Below are 18,426 nucleotides of genomic sequence, written 5' to 3' on the forward strand. Positions count from 1 at the left end.
ATGATTTTCTAAAATTCATCAAGCTATTCTTAAAAGATTATAATCTCAATAGTCAATATTAAATAACTTATAAGCAAACACATGGAAGTTGAAAGCTCTCACCAAAGGTTATTTATGTATAGATTCATAGATAAATACTTTGAAAGATTTTTTTATGAGTGAGAGAATTTATCCTTAGGCCCGTGAAGATAGAACCATTAAACTACTGTAAATTTAAATAATTGACAATACTGGTGCCCTTTCTGATCCTCAACTACTATATTTTCATACTTTTTAATACTTATTTTAATTTGAAACCAGAATATGAATAGAATTCAATGATTAAAAATTTTGTTTTTATCATAAGCCATTAAAATACTGTGATATGTAGCTTGTCAGAGCTACAGTTGTTGGAAAGCATAGGTTATTCCTGTTTGATTTTACATTTTTCACATATCGAACACTAATTACTTTATGACTTATGTGCTTAAAATGCACTTGGATATGATAAAGGGTCCATTTAGTTAATATAGGTCAGAGTCAATATCCTGAATGTAACACAGTTTTAGAAGGTGACTTAAGCTTACTTGCTATATTTATATAGTATATGCATATCATTTACTTTATACATATATTTGTTTCCAGAAAAATAATTCTGGATTCTATATTAAGTATAATTCAACTGATTATATACATTTTGAAGGTAGTAAATGCAAACATAGTGGGATTATCTATATGGCACTATCAATTAGTCCAGTCCAGGAAAGAGTGATTTGTCCCCTCTAAACTAGATAGAAAAAAGCTTACTTTTTTTTTTTTGATGCAGTTCTTTACTGTTTCACTGATAGGCATCTTTTCCAACGAATTTTAAATCAGTGAACTTTATTTTTTAGAGCAGTTTTAGATATACAACAAAATTGAGGAGAAAGTACAGAGTTCCCATATACATCCTATGCCTTACACATGCACAACCTCCCCCACTATAAACACTTCACATCAGACTGATAAACTTGTTACTATCAGTGATCCTATAGTGACACATCATTATCATCCAAAGTCCATAGTTTACAGTAGGGTTCACTTTTGGTGTTTGCACATTCTATGAATTTTAACAAATGTATAATGGAGAAATTTATCTGCTATTTTGGGTCATACAGAAGAATGTTACCGCCCTAAAAATCCTGTGTTCTGCCCATGTATCTTTCCCTCTTCCCAACTGCTGGCAAGCTTACTTTTGATCCTTTTGTCTTGAACAGTTATAAAGTTGCAAAGTGTATAAAACAAAAAAATATGTCCTGATGTTGAAAGGGAAGGAAGCTATGCCTTGATTGTGGTCTTGGAGTTCAGATAATTTTTTTTCTGTATGTGTGAATAATGATGATAAGATATTATAGCCTAATTAGTGATGATTTTCTTTCTGTATCGAAATCATTTGGCAAATTCTGAAGTAATCCTTAGAGAATCTAAAGATAACAGATGATTCTTTTCCAGTTTTACATTGAATAGTTTCTCAGTGAAGCAATTAAAATTTAATTTACATTGGAAACATTGTTATGAATATTAAAGTGGTATGTGTTTTGAATTGGACCCTCTTAAGAGTGTAACTGCGAAGAAGTTCAGATGACTTTTATCTCCTAGTCTGTGACTTTTGAGATGCATTATCATGTATTATTCTTGACCTTTAATATCCTAATTATTCTCTTGTTTATTACAGCTTTACTAGAATTGCTTGAAAAATTTGTGCTTCATCTCTCTGAAAGCCCATCTGAGTGCTACTTCCCCTCAGTGGAATATACAGGTACATTTTAAGCATCTTGAATTTTGAAAAGTACTTAGTTATATAAAAAATAGATAATATTTTACAGAGCTATCTAATTATATTAAAATATGCACAAGTTTTCTCATTTTAAAAATCAAATGATGCTCTATGTACAGTGTAGATATGTTTCAATTTCTTCTCTGCAAATGTCTGGATTTTCTTGTAACTTTCTAACTCCTTTTTGAGCTCTTTTTTTTTCTTTCTTTCTACCCATCAAAAGTTGTTTTTCCTTAAGACATGTCTTTCTTCTGATTCTATGCACTATCCCCTAGTGATATCATTTGTTTGTACTGTTTTACCTACTTCATATATTGATAACTTCAAAATTCCCATCTTCTATTCAAAAATCTACTATAAGATTCATTGTAGTATACCTCGCTGCTTAATAGGTAAATATCACCTGTATATACTACAGAAACCCTCAGACTCGAAATGTCAGCAGGGCCCTCACCTCATCATACCTTATTAATAAATACCCTTTTTCTATATTGTCTGTTTTGGTGGGCAATACAATCATCAACTATTCATCTGAACTAGAAACCAAATAATTTAAGTCCGTGTTTTCTTCTAAGTTACCAAACTATGTTAATTCTATGTTCTTAATAGATCTCAAATTTATTTACTTAATTCATCTATTCTTTGTTCAGGCCACCATTGCTTCTTGCCTAGGGCATTATAATAGCCCCTTTTCCTGGTGTCCCTGATTAGAATCTGATTTCCTTTCAAAGGTATTCTTTTATGCTGCTCTCAGAATCTAACATTTGAAGTGCAAATCTGACCCACTCATTCCTCTACCTCTTAGAAGATCACCATTGACCGTTAAGTAAAGTCTAGGCTTCTTACCATGACTCTCAAAGTCTTACATTTTCCTTCCCTTTTCTTCCTCTCTGGCATTATGTCTTTCTCTCTATGCCTTATATTTGGTTTTCATGAACACTCAACTATTAGCACTGCCAAGTTCTCCCTTCCCCCATCCAAATACACATTCATTTATTAAATGTATATTGTTCTCTATTATTTAATAGAATTTTTATAAGTATTTAGACACAGCAGTAAACAAAAGAGGGGAAAAAATCTTGCCTTCGGTGGGAAGATAGATTAAATAGATGCTTTACTATAACAAATAGTATGGTGGCTACTGAGAAATACATAGCAGGGAAGAGGACTAGAGAGTGCTACCTGGGGGTGGGGTTATATTATTAAATCATGTTCAGACTAGCAAAGCTAGGATCAAGTTATGTAGATATTTTCAGGGGAGGAGAATTCCTGCTAGTGACCAGGAAAGAGATAAGTATGACTGAATAGGATTACAGGAGAAGCATTGTTGGTATTGAAGTCAGAGGGGGAAGGACAGTAGATGGTTTTTGGAAGTCCCTACAGGGTCTTGAATGTAGGAACACGTGTTCAGATTTACATTTTTACAAGATTGCTGTGGCGGCTGTGTTGAGAAAAGACAGAAGGAAGGATAGAGGACTAACACAAGGAAATGAAGTAGGAAAATGTTGAGAAGATCCAGATGAAAAATGATAATGGCTTGGATGAGATTGTCAGTGGGAGATAGTGAAAAGTATTTGGATTCTAGGTATATTTTGATGATAGAGCCAGCAGAAATGAGTGACAGATTGATAATGGAATGTGAGAGAAAGGAAGGAAGCAAAGAAGACTCTAGATTATTGACTCATGCCAATGGAAGGATGAGATTATCATACATCAAGATGGAGAAGAATGGAGGAGAAATAGGTTTGAGAGAGGAGGAGAAGAGCTTACTTTTATGTTATGTTTTAAATACTTGTTACATTTAAATAGATGTATTTTTTACACATTGGTTATTTGAATCTGGAATTTAGAGGAAAGATGTGGGCTGGAAATTTATATTGCCAAATCATAAGCTTAGTATATAAAGCCAGTATGTATCTCTGTCATGTCTTTCTCATACACTGACTTAATATCTAATTCTTTGTGTGACAATAACTCCTGGAAGGTAGTTTCCATGTCTTGTCTGTAATATCCTCTGCAACTAGAATGACCATGTTAAGACATACTTGACAAATAAAATAAAGAATGGCTAAAAAAATGAAGGAGGGCTGTGTCAGTCAGTTTGCCTTCATTTTAATAGACAGTAGATTAAACCCTTTAAGATTTCTGAGCAGAAGCTTTACTTGACTCATCTGTACTTTAGGAAGATTATTTTAGTGACTGTGTAAACAATGAACTAGAGTGCAGAACTGAAATATGCCAAAGGTGAATCGCCAGTGTGAGGGTCAGTAAAGAGATTGTGAAGAAAGCAGAGAAGTAGCAGAGACTCATGAAAATAGATAATCAAGGGATATTGCTCTCCGTCCTTAGAAGGATAACATGATTTCTCTGTTTGCTGAAGAAACCATCATTTAAATATTTACGCAAGTTAGACACTGTATGTCGTATTTCCTTAAAAAGAAAAATATATGCTTCCAGTCTGTCCCAGCCTATCCTCCTGGCCCTGTTACCCACCGCTGCTCAAAGATTTTCTGTGCATTCATGTCACTGAACCTTTGTTCCTACTGTTCCTTCTGGATGAGCTTTCCTCTCCCCATATGGTAATGCCCTACTTAACTGTAAAGTTGCAGCTAAAATGTTCCCTCCCTCTTACTCCTAAATAGATGTTCTGTTTCTGTGCTCACTATATTCACCTTAAACTACCATTTTGATAATTATTATATTACATGTGGCTATTTAAATTATTCCATTATGTCTCAAGCTCCTTTTTATCTTTAATATAGTATTGGCTATATCTTTATTAACTAAATATATATACATAACCTTAGCATCTGTATTCACACAAATACAGTTGTGTAACAATTCTAAATATATTGATATTTACAAATACACATATGAACATATGCCTCTTTATTTACACAGTGACCTTTAATGCAAATTTGGCAAAGGGATAAAAGAGAACATAAGAAAATGAGAACAAAGAAATGAGAGGAAATATAAGGTAGCATTAGATAGAGATTAAGGTGGGTGAAGGGAATTGATACTATTGAGCACCTCTTGTGAGCTAAATAGTATCCTGAAGTACTACTACATGTGTGTTATGTTATTGAACCCCGTAACTAGTCTTTGCAATAGCCATAATCATCACATGTAAAATCAGAAAACTGAGGTACAGAGGAAAGAAAATAGAAATTGTGAAGAGAATTTTGAAGAAAAGCATTTGTGAAGAAAATTATAACTTTATGAATAAACCTAAAAATGTATGTGAAAACATAAAGGGATTAATGGTCAAATCTATGAGTAAGAAAGGAAATAAGTAGTGGTAATTATGGAGATCTGCATGGCCAGAGTGGGTATCTCCCTAGGCTTCCCTATAATCTCCAATTTCTACATCTCTCCTTGGCACATTGTTCTATTGGATCATATTTTCTGTAGATAATTTAAAATTAACATTATATTGTATTCATTGTCTAAATGCTCAATGAGACTAATTGCTCAGTGTGTGTAGATTCATTGCCCTCTGTTAAATTTATAAATTACGATGAGAGAGATCTCAGATGTTGGCTCTTTTGAATGTATTACCTAGAAAGATGAACCCCAAATGTGAAATTAAATTCTTTAAAGGCTCCAACTGAACAGCTATCTTTTGGAGTTTTAGAGTACAACCAAATATAAGTTGGCTTCCTGTTTACTGAATGTATAATATTATGTTGTTATGATATAGTAAGCTTGTTACTAATACCATTTTCTTCCCATCGCTTTAGATATCCTCACCCTTCATCATTTTTTTTTTTTTTGGGTGGTGGAACAATGGTTTTCCATTATAATATTTCACTGTATTTACTTTAAATAAAAAAAAAACATGTTTTGATATAAAAAAGAAAATGCTAAATATATATACTCAGTGTGTTTTCATGTTTCTTGAAATGAGAAATTGATTGTCTTTTTAAAAATGACAGCTTGCTTAAACCCTAAGGTAGCTGAAATTAGAATAACACAATCATCCATCTGTTGTTAGTTCCCTCAGGATTCCAGTCTATTATATAATTTGCAGAAAAATCAAATCAGTTTAGCTGTTTATCCCCTTAAAGAAAGAGGAATGAACAAAGTTCTGCACATTTTCAGTTTGTAAATCTATACAGGTATCTTTCCAAATCCTAACCAAATTTAATTTTTTGTTGGTTCATTTCCCTGGATTGAGTTGGGGATTTTTTTTTTCCTAACGTATTTGCTTCTTTAAATGGTATATTAAGTATTCCTTTAAAGGTAGGAAATACTTTTAATGTTATGTCTTTACTCTTTATGTTGTTAATCAAAAGGCTGAAAAGAAATCAGAAAATTTTGCATTGTTTCACTTTTTGACTATTAAAATACTTTTAAACTTAATATATATTGTTAAAACACATTTTATGCTTTTTATGCACATTCAGCAAATACGCTCTTTTCCACTTTACATTTATGGAGCATATTTGTGAGTACGTTGGATAATTGCAAGGAAGAATAAAATATGGATAACACTATCCTCAAATAGGGGTAATAGTGCATACATCTAAAATGATGAATTAAATAAATTGGAACAATTAGTAGAAAAAATAAAGGAAATGGACATTTTCTAGCTGGCTACTTTATTTCAGGCAGTGTGCCTTTAAGTCTGGTATTTCATATGGGTTATTGTCAAATGAAGGTTTTTAAGTGCTATATGTCTTCACTGCAAAGAGTGATGTTTGACTAGTGCCATCATGAAAGATAAGAGGAAGAAGTGATAATGGAGCAGGAGTGGCACTAGTACGGCAAAAAAAAAAAAACAACCCAAAAACACAAAAAAAGAAGAAAATGTAGAAGGGGAGTTTGCAGGAAAGGGTTAAATAGCATAAAAACATGAAAGAAATCCTTTTTTCCTCAAACAGTGCTCACTATCCAATTAGGAGACTGATACCCTTAAAATAACTTGGCCGCAAGAAATTGAGTTTTATGTCCATATGAATTGAATAAAATGGATAGTTATAACCCTGTGTTAAAAGGGAAGCAACAGAATCTGCAGACTGGCTCTGTGAAAGGAAGGAGGTAGGTGAGAGTGCTGACCTGTTGACTTCATTGCAGGGTCAGATTCTTTGGCTTTATAACACTTACCGCCAGGGCTTCAGAAGAATCTGTAAACAGCCAAGCAGTAACTGCTTCTCTAACCATGGAAATGTATTCCGGTGGAGAAATTCTTTACTCTTCCAAAAATTAATTTCTTTCCACACCATTAGCCAAGTGCCAGGTGGAATAGATTTCGTTTCTTCTACTGTGCTTCTACTTTGCTAGCTTTGCAAACCAAGAATAGAATTCATTACCAGAGTGAGCAATTTCAGTCAATATTAAGTCAATTTTTCCAACTCATTTTGTTCTGAGACCATTATATTTACAATTAAATAGGTTGGTTATTTCAAATAGTTAATGCTTTGATTAAATTAGACATTAAGTAGAGTAAGTATGATGCTACAGGTGTCACTGTTTGGTTGACTTTTTATCAGCAACTTGTTATGCTTTTCATAATGACTCCAGGGAGTAGGAGTTATATCATCCCCATTTTTTGCTGTATTTCAATGTACAGAAAATATTTTTAAGTCCACATCTATTTCATCTCCAACTTGCTCCATTTGATATGAAGAACAATTTCTTGTTCATTCATTTACTCATTATCTACTCACTCACTGTTTGTTAAGCTCCTATTATGTATCTCACGCATCAAGGTGTACGTGTCAATTAGTCACTGATTACCAGTGATACATCAGAGTCCCCTGAAGACATCCATTTTTATCATTGAATTTATTTATTTTATCCCATCAATTTTGTCTTATTTATGAAGATTTTAGTTTCTGCTTCATAAGTTGTATTTAGTCCTGGCTGTACATAACAAAAGATTATTTCACTGAACTTTTGTAGTCCAAGATCTGTTTCTGTTTGTCAAGCTGTCATATAGCAAGCACAAATTTGAAATTAAAATGCCTCTTCTTAAAATATTTATTAAATAGAAAACTATTTTCTGACTTCTTCATTCTTGCTTATTTTTTCTTTTTAAAAAAATTTTATTTAAATTCACTTTGCCAAGTATAGTATAACACCCAGTGCTCATCTCATCGTGTGCCCTCCTTAACGCCCATCACCTGGCCTGATAACCCCATCTGCCTCCCCTTCTGCACGCCTTTGTTTCTTTTCCAGAGTTAGGAGTCTCTCATGGTTTGTCTTCCTCTCTCATGGTTTGTCTTCCTCTCTAACTTCTTCGCAGTCAGTTTCTCCCCTTCCCTTTTGGTCCTTTCACTATTTCTTATATTCCACATATGAGGGAAACCATATAGTAATTGTCTTTCTCCGATTGACTTATTTCACACAGCATAATACCTTCCAGTTCCATCCATGTCACTGTAAATGTAAGTATTCATCCTTTTTTGATAGCTGAGCAATATTCCTGTGTGTGTGTGTGTGTGTGTGTGTGATGTTTTCTTTATCCATTCATCTGTTAAAAGACCTCTCAACTTCTTCTGTAGTTTGGCTGTTGTGGACATTGCAGCTAGGAACATTGGGGTGCAGGTGTCCTGTCATTTCACTATATCTGTATTTTGGGGAAAAAACCCAGTAGTGCAATTGCTGGATCATAGGGTAGCTCTATTTTTAACTTCTTGAGGAACCTCCATGCTGTTTTCCAGAGTGGCTGTACCAGTTTGCATTCCCACCAACAGTGCAAGAAGGTTCCCCTTTGTCCACATCCTCTCCAACATTTGTTGTTTCCTATCTTGTTAATTTTAGCTATTCTCACTGGTGTAAAGTGGTATCTCATTGTGGTTTTGATTTGTATTTCCTTGATGGCAAGTGATGAAGAGCACTTTTTCAAGTGCTTGTTGGCCATGTGAAGGTCTTCTTTTGATAAATGTCTGTTCATGTCTTCTGCCCATTTCTTGACTGGATTATTTGTTTCTTGGGGGTTGAGTTTGATAAGTTTTTTATGGATCTTGTATACTAGCCCTTTATCTGATACATCATTTGCAAATATCTTCTCCCATTCTGTAGGTTGCCTTTTAGTTTTGTTGACAGTTTCCTTTGCTGTGCAGAAGCTTTTTATCCTGATTAATTCCCAATAGTTCATTTTTGCTTTTGTTTCCCTTGCCTTCATAGATGTATCTTGTAAGAAGTTGCTGTGGCCAAGTTCAAAAAGGTTGCTGCCTGTGTTCTCTAAGATTTTGACAGATTCTTGTCTCATATTTAGATCTTTCAACCATTTTGAATTTATCTTTGTATATGGTGTAAGAGAACAGTTTAGTTTCATTTTTCTGTGTGTGACTGTCCAATTTTCCCAACACCATTTATTGAAGAGACTGTCTTTTTTCCATTGGATATTCTTTCCTGCTTTGTTGAAATGAATTGACCATAGAGTTGAGGGTTCATTTCTGGGTTCTCTATTCGTTCCATTAATCTGTCTGTTTTCGTGCCAGTACCATACCGTCTTGATGATCACGGCTTTGTAATACAGCTTGATGTGAGGCATTGTGATGCCCCCAGCATTGGTTTTCTTTTTCAGCATTCTTCTGGCTCATTGGGGTCTTTTCTGGTTCTCTGCAAATCCTAGGATTATTTGTTCCAACTCTGTGAAGAAAGTCCAGGATAATTTTTTTAGATTGATTGATTGATTGATTCATTCATTCATTCATCTTTATTCATGAGACACAGAGAGAGAGGCAGAGAAGACATAGGCAGAGGGAGAAGCAGTCTTCTCATAGGGAGCCTGATGCGGGACTGGATCCCAGAACCCAGGGATCATGTCCTGAATCAAAGACAGACACTCAACTGCTAAGCCACCCAAGTGTCCCTCTAGGGTATTTTGATAGGGACTGCATTGAATGTGTAAATTACTCTGGGTAGCATAGACATTTTTTCAAAATCGTTATTCTTCTAATCTGTGAGCATGAAATGTTTTTTCATCTCTTGTGTCTTCTTTAGTTTCTTTCATAAGTGTTCTGTAGTTTTCAGAGTACAGATCCTTTATCTCTTTGGTTATGTTTATTCCTAGGTATCTTATGGTTTTGGGTGTAATTGTAAATGGGATTGATTCCTTAATTTCTCTTTCTTCAATCTCATTGTTAGTGTATAGAAATGCAACTGATTTCTGTGCATTGATCCTGCCAGATTGTATCCTGCCACATTGCTGAATTGCTGTATGAATTCTAGCAATTTTGGGTGGAGGCTTTTGGGTTTTCTATATACAGTATCATGTCATCTGCAGAGTGAGAGTTTGACTTCTTCCCTGCTGATTTGGATGCCTTTTATTTCTTTTTGTTGTCTGATTGCTGAGGCTAGGACTTCTTCTACTATGTTGAACAAAAGTGGTGAGAGTGGGCATCCCTGTCATGTTCCTGACCTTAGGGGAAAAGCTCTGTTTCTCCCCATTGAGAATTATATTTGCTATGGGTTTTTCATAGATGGATTTTATGGTATTGAGATATGTTCCCTCTACCCCTACACTTTGAAGAGTTTTAATCAGGAAAGGAGCCTTTATTTTGTCAAATGCTTTCTCCGTACCTATTGAGAGGATCATATGGTTCTTGTCTTTTCTTTTATTAATGTGATCTATTGCATTGATTGATTTATGAATGTTGAATCACCCTTGCATCCCGTATATAAATCCCACTTTATCGTGGTGACTCATCCTCTTAATGTACTGTTGGATCTTATTAGCTAGTATGTTGGTGAGAATTTTTATATCCATGTTCATCAGGGATATTGGTCTGTAATTCTCCTTTTTGGTGAATTGGAAAATCTCTGGTTTTGAGATCAAGGTAATGCTGGCCTTATAGAATGAGTTTGGAAGTTTTCTTTCCATTTCTATCCTTTGAAACCGCTTTAGTAGACTAGGTATTATTTCTCCTTTAAATGTTTGGTAGAATTCCCCTGGAAAGCTATCTGGCCCTGGACTTTTGTTTGTTGAGAGGTTTGTGATGACTGCTTCAATTTGTTTGCTGGTTATTACTCTGTTCAGGTTACCTGTTTCTTTCTGTTTCAGTTTTGGTAATTTATGTTTCCAGGAGCACATCCATTTCTTCCAGACAGATTGCCTAATTTGTTGGCATATAGTTTCTCATGATACATTCTTAAAATCATTTGTATTTCCTTGGTGTTGGTTATGATCTCTCCTTTTTCATTTATGATTTTATTAATTTGAGTCTTTTTTCTTTTTAATAAGTCTGGCTAGGGGTTTTTCTATCTTATTAATTCTTTCAGAGAACCACCTCCTGGTTTCATTGATCTGTTCTCCAGTTCTTCTGGTCTCTATTTCATTGAGTTCTGCCCTAATCTTTATTATTTCTCTCCTCCTGCTTGGTTTATGCTTTATTTGCTGTTCTTTCCCCAGTTCTGTAGGTGTAAGGTTAGCTTGTGTATTTGACATTTTTCCAATTTTTTGAGAGAGGCTTGTATTGAAATGTATTTCCCTCTTAGGCATGCTTTTGCTGCATCCCAAAGATTTTGAACAGTTGTGCCTTCATTTTCATTAGTTTCCATGAATCTTTATAATTCTTCTCTAATTTCCTGGTTGACCCATTCATTTTTTAAGAGGATGCTCTTTAACTTCCAAGTGTTTGAGTTCCTTCCACATTTCTTCTTGTGATTGAGTTCTAGTTTCAAAGCATCATGATCTGAAAATATACAGGGAATAATCCCAATCTTTAAGTATCGTTTGAGACCTGATTTGTGACCCACTATGTGGTCTATTCTGAAGAAAGTTCCATGTTGCAGTTGAGAAGAATGTGTATTCAGTTGCATTAGGATGGAATGTTCTGAATATATCTATGAAGTCCGTCTGGTCCAGTGGACTTATTAAAAGCCCTTGGTTTCTTTGGTGATCTTCTGCTTAGAAGATCTGTCCTTTGCTGAGAGTAGAGTGTTGAAGTCTCATACTATTAATGTATTATTATCTAAGTATGTCTTTAGTTATTAATTGGTTGATATAATTGGCTGCTCCCACATTAGGGGCATAAATATCCATAATTGTTATGTCTTGTTGGATAGATCCTTAAGTATGTAAGTAAAGAGATATTATATCATGTCCCTCTTCATCTCTTAGTATAGCCATTGGTTTAAAATCTAATTTATTTTATATGAGAATCACAACCCTAGCCTTCTTTTGAAGTCCATTTGCATGGTAAACTGTTCTCCACCACTTCTTAGATCTAAAATGAGTCTCTTGTAGTCAGTGTATAGATGGGTCTTGCTTTTTTATCCAGTCTGATACCCTGTGTCTTTTGACTGAATCATTGCACTCATTCATTCATGTTCAGAGTCACTATTGAAAGATACGAATTTAGTGTCATAGTATTACCTACACAGTCCCTGTTTCTGAAGATTGTTTCCTTGGACTCCCTCTTTGCTTACAGGATCCCCCATAATATTTCTTGTAGGGCTGGTTTGGTGGTCACATATTCTTTCAATTTCTATCTGTCCTGGAAGCTTTTTATCTCTCCATCTATTTGAAATGACAACCTTGTTGGATAAAGTATTCTTGGCTGCATGTTTTTCACATTTAGTACCCTGATATATCTTGCCAGTGCTTTCTGGCCTGCCAGGTCTCTGTGGAGAGGTCTACTGTTAATTTGATATTTCTCCCCCTATATGTTAGTAATTTCCTGTTCAGGCTGCTTTTCATAATTTCTATTTATCCATGAAATTTACAAGCCTCACTAATATATGCTGGAATGTGGATTGGCTTTTATTGATTTATGGGGGAGTCCTCTCTGTCTCTTGGACATGAATGCCTATTTCCTTCTCCAGATTAGGGAAGTTTTCAGCTATGATTTGTTCAAACATACCTTCTGGTTCTCTCTCTTTCTCTCTCTCTCTCTCTCTCGCTCTCTATCTTTCTCTCATTCTCTCTCCTTTCCCTCTGGAATCCCAATAATATGTTATTCTTTTTCAAACTATCACTTATTCTTGGGAGTCTCTCCTTGTGGGCTTTTAGTTGTTTTTCTCTCTTTTCCTCAGCTTCCTTCATTTCCATCACTTGTCTTACTCTCTCTTCTGCCTCACCTACCCTATCTGTTAGAGCTCCAGTTTAAACTGCATCTCAGAGTATTTTTAATTTAGGCCTGATTAGATCTCATTTCTGCAATAAGAGATTCTCTAGAGTCTTTTATGTTTTTCAAGTCCCACTAGTAATTTTATAATTGTAATCCTGAATTCTATCTCCAACATCTTATTTAAATACATATCCATTAGATCTGTGACAGAGAGTATTATCTCTTGTTCTTTCTTTTGTGGTAAATTCTTCCTTATAGTCATTTTATCCAGTGTAGAATGGCTTGCAAGAGGTGATCATTTTCCTATTTGTAGAGTTCCAGCTGTTCTTTCTTTACATCTCAGATTGAATTCATAGGTTGTTTAGAATGGTTTGAACGTTATATATCTAGCTATATTTGGGGGGCCAGATGAAACAAGGACCCCTACTCTCCCACCATCTTACCTCTCTCCCTGCTTAATGTTTTCAAAAGGGTTTTATTCACATTAATGTCACCTATATCTATTTAATATAAGTATTTTTTAGAGTGAGTATTTGATGTTTTAGTATGCTTAATACCTCCCATATTCTAACTTAAAAGCCTTTTTGAAGATTTAACTGCTACATTCTTTAAAGTGATATTTATATAATAATTAATGTCCAATTTTTAAAAAAGATTTTATTTATTTGTGGGAGAGACAGAGAGAGAGAGAGAGAGAGAGAGAGAGAGGCAGAGAAACATGCAGAGGGAGAAGCAGGCTCCATGTAGGGAGCCTGATGTGGGACTCGATCCTGGGACTCCAGGATCATGCTCTGGGCTGAAGGTAGGTGCTAAACCGCTGAGCCACCCACGGATCCCTTAATGTCCAATTTTAACTATATCCAAACTTTACTTTTATTTCTTTAAATGTGGATCTCAAGTTCAGTGCACAAGAAATAAGCTGTAGAGGTCTTTAAAAATACAAATGACTGGACATTCACCCTCAGCAATCTCAGTCAGTGGTCTGGAGTGGAATCTGTTTATCTTTACTTCTAAAAATAGAATTTTAATGTATAGCCATAATTGGGAACCATTATCTGTTGAAATGTGTAGAATTAAGTTACTACTCTGAATATTCAGAAACATAAACTTTTAGAGAAGGAATAGATCTGGGAAATTATTTGTACACCCCAGAAAACTTAAAAGGACTCCTCAGGCAGACAGCTAGACCATTCTGGAAGGACTATTTCCTTCCATTGGGAAAAAGTAAGAACCTAGAACATGAATCGTATAACATTGAATGTCATAGTCCTTTTGGGCATCTCCTCTCACTTTGATCTTAACTATTCCATTCTTCACATACAGAGGTCAGCATCTTCTCCTAGAAGCCACCCTGATCTATAGCATACAATGTCATCAGGAATGTTCATCATTAGCACCCTTTGCCCATTGCACATTCCTCCTACTGTTAACATATTTAGCTGTATTATACATTCCAAAAGAGAAATATTAGTATTAAATACACACAGATGTATATATTAATGAAGATAAATATTTCTCATGTTTAAAAATCCAGTTTTATAGGTACTAGAATTCTAAGTGTTAGCATCTAGTCTAAGTTAAAATCGTTCTGCTGATAGGTTATAAAAATCGATTTTTATATTAATACAAAGAAGTGCAATTCATGGATTAGAGAGTAGAAGTATGTTTAACTTTATGAAGAATTGCCAAACCATTTTCCAAAATAGTTGTGCCATTTTACACTCTCACCAACAATGTATGACAGTACCAGTTGCTCCTTAGTCTTATCAACACTCAGTATTTTCAGTCTTTAATTTTAGCCATTTCAGTGGATGTGCAGTACTATCTCCATGTTTTTTTAATTTGCATTTTCCTAATGATAGGTGATGTTGAACACTTCTTTTGAGATGTCTATTCAGATATTTTGCTTCTCACTCACCCCCATCATTTCCATATGGGTTTCATAACTTTTTATATTTTAAGGTATAGATAATGGTTATAGATTATGGATACAATGTCTTGTCCAATTTATACTGCAAATATTTTCTTCCATTATGTAGCTTGTCTAGTCATTTTCCTAAGTGTCTTCTGATGAATAGAAGATCAATTTTGATGAAGTCCAATTTGTCCGTTTTTTTTTTTTCTTTTACAGTCCGTACTTTCAGGGTTCTGCTCTGACAATCTTTGCTTCCATCAAGGCATTAAAGACAGTCTTTTATGCTTCGTAGTTTATCTCTTACCTGCAGGTCTATAATCAATTTTGAGTTTTTGTTTGTGTATGGTGTGAGGTAAGGGTTTACATATTTTTTGCCTGATAGCTAGTTGTTCCAGCACAATTGATTGAAAAGCTTTCTTATCTCACAAAATTGCTTTGTATATTTTGTCTAGACCTAATTGAGTGTATAAGAAGGAATATACAATTTGCTTGTTCTTACTCTTAGGGGAAAAGTTTTACATTGATTTTTGAGTGTTAAATCAACTTTACATTTCTCTGGTGAATTCTTCTTAATCATGATATGTCATCCTTTTATATTACTGAATTTGAATGGCTAATATTTTAAAAATATGTTTTCTATTATATTTGGATACAATATTGGTCACTAGTTTGCTTTTAATGTTTTTGAATTGTTTGGGGATCATGGTCATACCATGCTTATAAATGTGTAAGATTATTATTATTTTACTTATTTGATAGAATCCACTGGTGATAACATGTTCGTCTGAGTATTCTTCATGTTATGCTTTTTAAAATACTAATTGAATTTCATTAATAAATGTAAGAATCTTTAGATTTTCTGTTTCTTCTTGGGTCTGTAGGATCTATGGTGATATTTCCTCTTTTATTCTTGTTATTGATAATTTGTGTTTTCTCTTTCTCTTTTTTCTTTATACGCCAAGTAGAGATTTGTTAATATTATTGATCTTTTCAAAGAACCAACATTTGGTTTTACTGATATCCTCTTTCTTCCTTATTTTTTATTTTATTGGTTTCTGTTATATTTTATTTCTTCTTTCTGTTGACTTTAGGTTTAAATTCCTCTTCTTTCTGTAGCTTCTGTGATGGAAGTTTAGATCATTGACTTTAAACCTTTATTCTTTTCTAATAAAATATATGGAGCTATATATAAAGTTTCCCGTAAGCAATGCTTGAGTTGCCTCCCAGTGCATGTTTAGAAATGTCTTAGTAGGCAGCCCCGGTGGCACAGCGGTTTGGCGCCGCCTGCAGCCTGGGGTGTGATCCTGGAGACCCGGGATCGAGTCCCACATTGGGCTCCCTATGCGGAGCCTGCTTCTCCTTTTGTCTGTGTCTCTGCCTCTCGCTCTCTGTGTCTATGAATAAATAAAATAAAATTTAAAAAAAAAGAAATGTCTTAGTAATCATTCCATTGAAAATATTTTCTAATTTAGCTTGCTAGTTCTTCTTTGACCTTGACTAATTTGCAGTGTGTTTCTTAACTTTCAAGAATTTGGAGGTTTTCCAGAAATCTTTTTGTTACTCGTTTTTATTTTAATTCTGTTGTGTTTATGGAATATTCTGCATATAATTTAATTTCTTAAAATTTTTTTGAAACTTTGTATGGCCTTATAAATGTTCTGTTTTAGTAAATGTTCCATTGACAGGTAAAAAGGACATATTTATTAGAGTCGATGGTTGTAGTGTTCTATAAATAACCAATAAGGGCAATTTAGTTGGTCATACTGTTCAGATTTTCTAGAAAATTTCTTATTTTTTGTCTCCTTTTGGTACCAAATGCTGATAGAGTAGTAGTGTTGAGCTCTCTCCCAAATGCTGATAGAGTGGTTGTATTGAGCTCTCTCCCTTTATTTTATGTTTATTTACTTTTCCCTTTAATTCTTAGTTTTTGTTCATGTATTGTAAAGTTTTCCAATTTGGTAAATATGTATGTAGTATTGCTTTTTCTTCTTGATGAATTGACCATGTTATCATTTAAAAAAGTCTTTTATCTCTAATACTCCTTGACCTAGAGTATATTTTATCTGATAATAATATAGACATTCAGTTCTCTTATGATTAGTGTTGGTATAATATGTTTTCCCATCTTTATTTTATTTTTTAAAATATTTTATTTATTTATCCATGAGAGACAAAAAGAGAAGAGAGGCAGAGATACAGGCAGAGGGAGAAGCAGGCTCCATACAGGGAGCCTGACATGGGACTCGGTCCTGGGTCTCCAGGATCAGGCCCTGGGCTGAAGGCAGCGCTAAACCACTGAGCCACCCGGGCTGCCCATCCCATCTTTAGTATATTATGTCTTTCAGTTTAAAGGGTATTTAAAGATACATAGCATATAGTTGCATCTTGCATTCTGTTTTTAATTCAGTCTGAAAAGTTCTGCCATTGATTGTTGTTTTTAGACTATTTACATGATTACTGATATTTTAAAATTTTATCTATGATTTTGTTATTTTTATCTACTGTGAATTAATAACATGTCTTTCACATAAGAACCTTACAAAGTTTATTTCCATTTGTCCTTCCTATGTGCTAATCTTTCTATGCATTTTACTTTTGCACTTTATTTTTCCTGTGGGTCAATTAGTTTTAAGTAAAGAAACGAGAAAATTATTTTGTATTTACAATTTCGAGTATCTCTGTATATGTGTCAGTTGTGTGTGTGTGTGTGTGTGTGTGTGTGTGTGTTCATCTGGTCTATTTCTCTTCAGCCTGAAGGACTTTCCTATTTTTTGTTTTGTTTTGTTTTTGAGTATAGTTGACAAGCAATGTTGCATTAATTTCATAATGTACAACATAATGATTCGGTAAGTTTACACATTATGCTGTGTTCACTACAAGTGTAGCTGCCATCTGTTCCCATGCATTGCTATTATAATATCAGTGACTATATTCCTTATACTGTAGCGTTTATCCCCATTACTTATGCAATCCATAACTAAAACCCTTCACCCATTTTGCCTACCCCTCCACTCACTCTCCTGTGGCAACCATCAGTTTGTTCTCTGTATTTATAGGTCTGATTCTGTTATTTGTTCTTTTTTTTTACCCCTATAGGAGTGAAACCATATGGTATTTGTCTTTCTCAGTCTGACTTATTTCACTTACCATAATACCTTCTAGGTCCATCCATGTTGTTACAAGTGGCATGATCACATCTTTTTTTATGGCTGAGTAATAACTTGTGTGTGCACACACATGTGCACATAAATATACCACATCTTCCTTATCCACTCATCTATCGATGGACACTTAGGTTGCTTCCTTATCTTGGCTACTGTATATAATGCTACAGTAAACATAGGGATGTGTGTATCTTTTTGAATTAGTGTTTTCATTTTCTTTTGGGTGGATACCCAATAGTGGAATTAGTGGATCACATGACATTTCTAGTTTTTAATTTTTTAGGAACTCCATACTGTTTTTCACAGTAAAAGTACCAGTTTATATTCCCACCAACAGTGTACAAGGGTTCCTTTTCTTTACATTTTCACTAACACTTGTTATTTCTTATCTTTTTGGTTTTAGCCATTCTGAGATGTGAGGTGATAGCTCATCTTTGATATTTGCCCAAGAATGTTCAGAGCTCTTTATTCATAAATTCAAAATCTGAAAAAATAAATACAAATGTCCCAGAAAAATAAATTTCAACA

The 18,426-nt window shown here is 34.3% G+C and overlaps 1 protein-coding gene across 2 annotated transcripts in view; it reads left to right on the forward strand.

Moving 5' to 3' along the window:
• The window catches only part of TBC1D32 (TBC1 domain family member 32), a 206,466-nt gene that overhangs the window by 154,733 nt on the left and 33,307 nt on the right, over positions 1-18,426 (forward strand). For both annotated transcript variants that reach the window (XM_072765188.1, XM_072765193.1), the window contains one exon: positions 1,694-1,777. In XM_072765188.1, coding sequence (XP_072621289.1) covers positions 1,694-1,777 — 84 coding nt within the window. The remainder of the gene's footprint in view (positions 1-1,693; positions 1,778-18,426) is intronic.

Source organism: Vulpes vulpes, chromosome 1 (genome assembly GCF_048418805.1).
Source record: "Vulpes vulpes isolate BD-2025 chromosome 1, VulVul3, whole genome shotgun sequence".
Lineage (NCBI taxonomy): Eukaryota > Metazoa > Chordata > Mammalia > Carnivora > Canidae > Vulpes > Vulpes vulpes.